The sequence below is a fragment of the Zalophus californianus genome, chromosome 4 (genome assembly GCF_009762305.2).
Source record: "Zalophus californianus isolate mZalCal1 chromosome 4, mZalCal1.pri.v2, whole genome shotgun sequence".
In the NCBI taxonomy this organism is placed as follows: domain Eukaryota; kingdom Metazoa; phylum Chordata; class Mammalia; order Carnivora; family Otariidae; genus Zalophus; species Zalophus californianus.
In genome coordinates, this window is record NC_045598.1 from 13,331,850 (window position 1) to 13,339,571 (window position 7,722).

The following is a 7,722-nucleotide window of genomic DNA, read 5'->3' on the forward strand; positions in this document are numbered from 1 at the left end:
AGATGACTGTGTGGTCAAGAGCTTCCTCCCTCTTTGTGTGCATGCCAGACACTGCTAACATCCTCCAGCAGCTGCTGGTTCAGGTGGCTGATCACAAGCTCAGCCCTGGGGCACAACCCCCACCCCCACCTCCAGGAAAAGCATCGAAGGATCCGGGGAGGGCAGCGCCGAGATCTGCTGGCCCTGAGCCCCAGTGGCCACCATCTGCCAGCTCAAGGTCACCTTGGCTCCGACTCCCCCAGCTGACCGGCCCCTGGCTGGCCAGAGCCAGCCCAGAACCCCCTCCAGCTCCGCTCCGCAGGAACCAGGAACCGGCCCCTATTGGACAATCATTAATCGGATTCTTGACATTCTTCAGTCCCAGGGCGGCTTTGGGAAGCATGCTCCCCGGAAGAGGAGGAGTGGAGGCCCAGGACTGGCATTTGGACATGCAGCTGACAGGCAAGGTGGTGCTGTCCGCCGCTGCCCTGCTCCTGGTGACCGTGGCCTACAGGCTGTACAAGTCGAGGCCTGGCCAGGCCCCACGGTGGGGCAGGAACGCCAAGGCTGAGGCCAATGAGGAGGCCGAGGACTCCGGGCAGCCTGCGGTCCAGGGGGCTGCCCCCGGGGCGCCGCACTGGGCGCTGAGACGCCGGAGGGTAAGCAAGGAGACCAGAGAGGTGCCAGGCCGTGGCTGGGAGAATCAGGGCGACTCCCAAGTCCTGGCAACAGGATGCTCTCCCGAAGACTCAGAAGCCCAAGAGGCTCGGGAGCCCGCGGAGAAAGGCGCTGGTGAGGAAGGGGGTGGGCAGCACCCAGACTCTGAGCTGGCGCCTCCTGGCTGCAGTGGCTGGGAATCCGGGACAGCTGCTGGCCCTACGCCCGAGCGGCCCCACCACCTCCATTTGGGCAGCGAGTCCCAGAGCTCCCGCGCTGGCCTCGCCACAGCAGCCGGCTGCAGTGAGGGCGGCGAGCCTGCCCTGTGGCCGGACAGTGGTCCCCCAGGGCAGCCAGGGCCCCTGGAGCAGGAGGCCGCTCCCACCAACTGGATGGCCCACGTGGAAGGCAAGAGCGACGTGAGCAAGAGCTGGGTCTTCACCCGCGTGACGGGGGTCCACAGGGAAGAGGCCATGGCCCTCCAGGCCACCATGGACATGGGCCTGACCCTGCCTCAGCAGGAGGGAGCTTCCAGCACCTCCTACATCTACTCTTCGGTGGCCCGGGTTTGTGTGGAGGAGAATTTCCTACAGGACAAGGGGGCGGGGGCCGGGCCCAGGCTGAAGGGCAAGGTGTACGATTACTATGTGGAATCCACCTCCCGAGCCACCTCCAAGGGCAGGCTGGCCCCCAGAACAGCTGCCCTGGCTGAGTGTCCAGCCCCCGTGCCACCACCAGGCCCCCTGGGAACAGGGGCAGCTTCAGGAGGCCAAGCCGCTGACCAGGAAGGTGGAACCGAGACACCCACCTGCCCCCAGCCTGTGCTGTCGCCCTCCACGCAAGGCTTCAGCAGGAAGGACAGCCTCCTCCAGATCCTGGAGAACCCAGAGCTCCAGCTGCAGCTCGATGGCTTTGGGGCCCCCACTCCATCCTGCCCAGACGGGAGTGCCCTGCCTGGCCGCCCCCTCCCCGGGGCTCCTCTCGGGGCCAGCTCCGCCGGAAGCAGCGGGGAGCCCCACATGCAGCTGGTGCTGGGGACCAATTTCGTCCACCTCCCACCGGCCCCTGGCTCTGCCCCAGGCTTCCACCTGGATCTGGGCAACTGCTGCCAGGTACTGACCTTGGCCAAGAGGCAGAAGCTGGAGGAGCTGCAGGAGGCAGCCTACAAGGTGATGAGTGACAACTATCTTCAGGTGCTGCGCAGCCCAGATGTCTATGGGTGCCTGAGCGGGACTGAGCGGGAGCTGATCCTCCGGCGCCGGCTGCGGGGCCGCAAGCACCTGGTGGTGGCCGATGTGTGCCCTCAGGAGGGCTCCGGCCGCCTCTGTTGCTATGATGAGGAGCGGGACGCCTGGCACCCGCTGGTCGGTCTGCCCCCCGAGGCTGTGTCCCGAGGCTGTGCCCTCTGCAGTCTCTTCAACTACCTCTTCGTGGTGTCTGGCTGCCAGGGGTCTGGGTGCCAGCCCTCCAACCGCGTCTTCTGCTACAACCTGCTGACGGGGATCTGGAGCGAGGTGTGCCCGCTGAACCAGCCCCGGCCGCACTGCCGGCTGGTGGCCCTGGATGGCCACCTGTACGCCATCGGGGGCGAGTGTCTGAACACGGTGGAATGCTATGACCCCCGCCTGGACCGCTGGACCTTCGTCCCCCCGCTCCCCAGCGACACGTTCGCCCTGGCACACATGGCCACGGCATGCGCTGGTGAGATCTTCGTCACGGGTGGCACCCTGCGCTACTTGCTACTCCGATTCTCCGTCCGGGAGCAGCGCTGGCAGGCCGGCCCCACGGGGGGCGGCAAGGACCGCACGGCCGAGATGGTGGCGGTCAACGGCTTTCTCTACCGGTTTGATCTCAATCGCAGCCTGGGCATCAGCGTGTACCGCTGCAGCGCCAGCACCCGCCTCTGGTATGAGTGCGCCACGTACCGGACACCGTACCCCGACGCCTTCCAGTGCGCTGTGGTGGGGGACCTCATCTACTGCGTGGGGCGCCGGCGCACACTCTGCTTCCTGGCTGACCACATCTCGCCCAGGTTTGTGCCCCAGGAGCTGCGGAGCTTCCCCTCCCCGCAGGGCACCCTCCTGCCCACCGAGCTGACCCTGCCCATCCCTGATGTGCCTCAGACCAGGGTCTAGCTACCCACTCTGCCGGACTTGTCCTGCAAAACCGGGAAGCAAAAGGCACCCCCTGCCCGTCACTCCGTGAGCCATTTCTAGGAGAGCAGGCAGTTCAGGCATTTGGCCAGCAAGAGATGAATTCTAACCTTACCTCCCCCGCTGACCGGGGCCCTCGGATGCGTCTTTGCTGTCAGTGGGATGCAGAGATAGAACCAGGGACCGGTGCTCCGAGGCTGAGGGCAGCCACGCACGTGTGCAGGGATGAGTGCCACCTTGCTTCAAATCTGAATTCTTGGTGGAAGGGATGTCAGGGTCCCGCCAAAGTTCAGGCGCACAGCCTCATCCCAACCACAGTTCCCAGTGCCGGTTGACCCACAATAACCCCTCAAGCCGACCCCACCGGAGGTGGGCCAGCTCTCTATAGGCCACCAGGGCCGCTTCCTAAACACTGGCCACTGAGCCCTTACCTCCAGGGTTCCCAGAAGCACCAGGGACACAAAAGGAGGTGGTTCCGGCCGTGCCAAGAGCCCTGGGGAGCCCCCAGGGGCCTGGCCAGAGGAGAGATGGTTGGAGAAGTAGATCAGTGACCGTTGGTGCTGCCAATGGGACTCTTGCCTGCAGAGCAAATTGACCATTACCCACTTCACTTGTTCTCATTACCTAGAATTCTAGTATACTAGGAGGAGAAGGCTCCATTTAGCGGCCATTTGAAAACATACATCCTGTAGTGGTCCACAAAGAAGAGCCCCAGTGATCCCGCATCTGAGGTCTCAGGAGAGAGAGTAGGTGCGATCTGTCGGGCGCCCGTCCTCCTGGGCTCCCCCGCTTGGGCCCATTGCTAACTGACCACTGACTCCCTCCCCAGAGCTCAGAGCCTGCACGATACAGCAGCCGTCCGAACAACACAGCCCTCACCTCGGGGAGCAGGGCAGGGCAGACACTGCCAGGCACCCCTCCCGGTCTGCTGAGAGATGTTGGCATAATTTCTCCTCCCTGTGCCCTGTGGTCACCTGGTCTGCCCTGTCAGACAGGAGAGGAGGGAGGGGCAGGTTCATGACGGAGCTGATTAACTGGAAAATCACACAGGACACTGGGACCAGCTCTCACATCAGAGTTGGTAAATTTGGAAAGGGCAGAGACCCCCCCCAACCTCAGGATGTTGCCCATTCTTCCTGGAGGGGAGGGAGAGAGACCGGACCGATCTATTGCCGAAGCCCTGTTGTCTCGCTGAGGAGGACGCATACACGGATAGAAGGGCAGTGATGTTCCCGGTGTCAGCCGGAAGCCAGGGCAGCTGGGACCACTTCTAAAGTGACAGGCAGCCTGGAGGAGAGAAGTAGAGATGCGGGTGCACCAGGGCAGGCCTGACACGCGGGGAGCTAAGGATGCTTTGGATTTCAGCGTTCCTACCTCGAAATGGGAAGGACAGTTCATGGCCTTCTCTGCCAGAGAAATGAGAACACCTGAAGAAAGTCCTTCCCAAATTCCCTTGGGGATCTGGACAGGAGCTCGTGTTCACTGCAGCTGCTGGGGCTGAGCCAGGGTCTTCCTGGAAAATGCACGATTAGAACAAGAAATAACAGGATGGAGATGAGAACTTACATTGGGCCCCTCAAAGCCACCGTCCCCATTCTAGGGCCTGGAGGGTGAGGCTGCCTAGTTGATTCCTAAGTTGGAGCCTGGTGACCCCCCCCATCCCCTGCCAGGGCCGTGCTCAAGCTCAGAGCCAACACTCAGACATGAGCCTCCAAGGGACCCTTGGTGGGGAAGTGGGGGTAACTCAGCAACATGACTGAGAGGCAGCATGGGCATCATGATGCCAGGCTGGGGGTTGCTTGGAAGGTGAACCCCATCTGGGAGCTGGGGGCTGATGAAGCCAGATCCAGCCCCCAAGGGCAAGCCTCCAGCAAATAGCCAGGCAATGGACTAGACCACAACCAAGCAGGGAGGCCTTGGGGGAGGGCTCCAAGCCCAGGGTGACCTAGAGATCACTCCAGAAAACTTGTCAGAGCCCTGTTGCCTGGGGCATGGTCCCATGGTCAGGACCAGGGAAACCGCAGCGTTTGTTCCTGACCCACTGATGGTGGGTGTGCTCTTCATGATGAAGGGAGGGCTGAGAGGGTAGTACGGGGCCCATCTCATCTACATCCCTGGGGTCCTGTGCAGACATCACTCATCGATCGCCTTATCTTTTCCCATTAAGCCTCAGAACCCAGAACACTGGGCCCTAGGCAGTCACCACTGATAGATGAGAGCTGGTGTGTTTCTCATCACCGGCCTGGGTCTAGAGCTAGCCTTAGGGAAGTGAGTGCTCAGGACCATCATGGTAGAGCAAGGCAGTTCAGGGAGGCTGCAAAGACCACCTGGATTCACTCATAGAACGTTTAGGCTGGGCACTGTTCCGGGTGCTGGGAACGCAGCAGGTCCCTGCCCTAACAGAGCGCACGTTCTGCTGGAGGACAACGGGCAATTTCTATAAACAAACCCGTAAACAGATGAATGGAACCCACGCTGCATACGTACAAGGAAGGCAGAGGAGGCAAAGAAGTATCGTGTGATCAGCCTCCCTGATAAAGAGACAGTGAGCAGAGCCCTGGATGGAAATCCGGGAAATGCATGGATCAGGGCTGGCTCAGGGCACAGGAAGGCTGGCCCTGCCACCAGCGGGGGCTTCGTCACCCCTGCCGGGGAAGGCAGGGCTGCCTGCAAGGAGCTACACCTCAGAGTGAAGAGGACGGGAACCCAGCTGTCGTGCTCTAGCCACTCACGTAAGGGAGCGTTTAGGAAAGAGGCTCCTTGCAGGACAGTAAGCTACATCCCCTGGAGAGAAGCAGAGTGCACGCATTTAAGGGGAGAGTCCAGATCGCACACCACTGCCGTGCCTGAGTGTGTGTCTGGGTGTCAGCCTGCCCGTGATCCTCCACAGGGGTCAGAGTCTAGGATTTCCACTTGACCTTGTGGGATAGCCTTGCCCGGCCACCTCGAGCCCTCAGCCTCACGGAGGACTGTGTGTCCCTTGGCCTCTCCCTGGGTCATCTGTCCTGCTTCCCCGTGAAGAATTTCTTCTTTAAAACAAAATTAAAAACCAACTCTTCAGCTTGGGTTGCTTTCCACGTGAGGCCAACCACAGCTCTGTAGGAAAGAAAATTGGAAAATACAAAAGTACAAAAAAACTCCCCCTTTTCACCACCCAAAGACAACCCCCTCTGCAGTGCACGTTCCTCCAGCCTGTGCATCCTTTTCTTTGGCTTGATTTTGGCCAACGTGTGATTATGCTGAATGCACAATTCAGCTGCTTCCTTTTTTCACTTAGCTTTTTAGAATACGCATTTTCCGTGTTGCTACAAACCCTCGGTAAACATCATTTCAATAGGTGCACAATGTTCCACTGAGTGGCTGTACCACGGTTTATTTAAACAGTCCCCCGTCCTGTCGGGCCTGTAGATTTGTTTTCCCCCCTGTTGGTTTCTTTTTCCATCACAAATAAACCGTTTTTTGTTTTCCTGTTCCTCTCTGTCTGGGGCCTCCATCAATATTTACAAGAGAAGTCCCGTCTAGGGCTTGTCTGGAATACAGGGTTGCTGAAGCAAGCCTAGAAACCACAGCATCTGCCTAGGGCTGGGGCCCAGCCCCACTCTGAGCGCGGGGCATGGGGCACGGGGCACAGGAAGGCAAGGCTGCCCAACGGGGCTGTCCCAGGTGCCCTGTGGCGTTGCTGGAGCCAGGATGTAAGGGACAGGCCATGTGTATAGAGCCCCTGTTCGGTGTAGACCAAGCACTGGACTAGATGCTTTCTACACATCACTTCACTGATCCTGACAACAACCCCATTTTACAGGGGACAAAACTGAGGCTCACAATGTTCAAGGACACTCACCTTCATGCCAAAGTTCAAAGACTCTCAGTTCCCTTCAAAACACTCTTGAACCTGGCCTGCCCACTCTCTACATTTCCATTCCCCTATCATGAAGCCCTGGGGCCAAGGACTTGGCATCAGCCATCCCCTGGGCCACTCCCAACCCCTCCCCCACTCACACTGATCACATATGCTCTATCCTTGAAATTTGCACTCAACGAAAACAGTCCTCTTTTTTTCCTTAAGATGTATTTATTTATTTTAGAGCAGGGGAGGGGCAGAGGGAGAGGGAGAGAGAGTCTCAAGCAGACTCCACACTGAGCATGGAGCCCCACATGGGGTTTGATCTCACGACCCTGAGGTCAGACCTGAGCTGAAATCAGGAGTCGGATGCTTAACCAACTGAGCCACCCAGGCACCCCTCAAAGAAAAGATTCTTAAACTCTCTGATCCTCAATGTCTGCATCTGTAAAATGGGTTTGCCACCTCCAGCCTCAAGATGATGTCACAAGCAAATGTGTGTAAAGCGCCGGGCCCAGGGATGCTCCAAAGTAGGTCTCCTAAGTACCATTGGCTTCTGCAAGGGCCCGCTGGGAGGAGGTCTGCTGGTACTCCCACTCCCCTTTCTCAGCATCCCAGATCCAGAGGAAGGTTGTCTAACATTTAAGCTGCAGGAACCCTGTCTGATTTGGCAAGATTTGGGGGCTTGGGGGAGGAGTGGGGTGGAGCTCACCTTATTCATATTTTACACCATTTGGGTTTTGAGACTCTGAGCCTGTACTCTCCCCTTCCACAGTAGGTGACTTACTGATTGGAGCCTCTGCAGCCTCAGAGCGTTAAGCCTTTTCCCAGCATGTTGGACAGTGAGGAGAAGCTTTAGGAGCTGCTCAGAGCTCCCTGGAAACCTTGAGAAGGTGCAAGGGGGAGCAGGCTCCTTTCTTTTACAGATGGGGGTGAGGGTCGCTGGGAGCTACTGGAGGACTGTGCGCCGTGTCTGGCCTGCAGATATTTAGAGTCGTGACAGGTGCCCCTCATTCCGGCCTTTGTCATCCTTGCCTGGAAGAGCCTTGTGGCCCCAGGGCTGCCCTGTGATCCCCTAAAGCCGTGGCTCCA

The 7,722-nt window shown here is 59.2% G+C and overlaps 1 protein-coding gene across 1 annotated transcript; it reads left to right on the forward strand.

The window, feature by feature from the left end:
• Window positions 1-380: 380 nt before the first annotated feature.
• On the forward strand, window positions 381-6,251 carry KLHDC7A (kelch domain containing 7A). Its single transcript, XM_027572495.2, has one exon. The coding sequence runs from the start codon at window positions 381-383 to the stop codon at window positions 2,769-2,771; it is 2,391 nt and encodes a 796-aa protein (XP_027428296.2). The 3' UTR covers window positions 2,772-6,251.
• The last annotated feature ends 1,471 nt before the right edge of the window (window positions 6,252-7,722 follow it).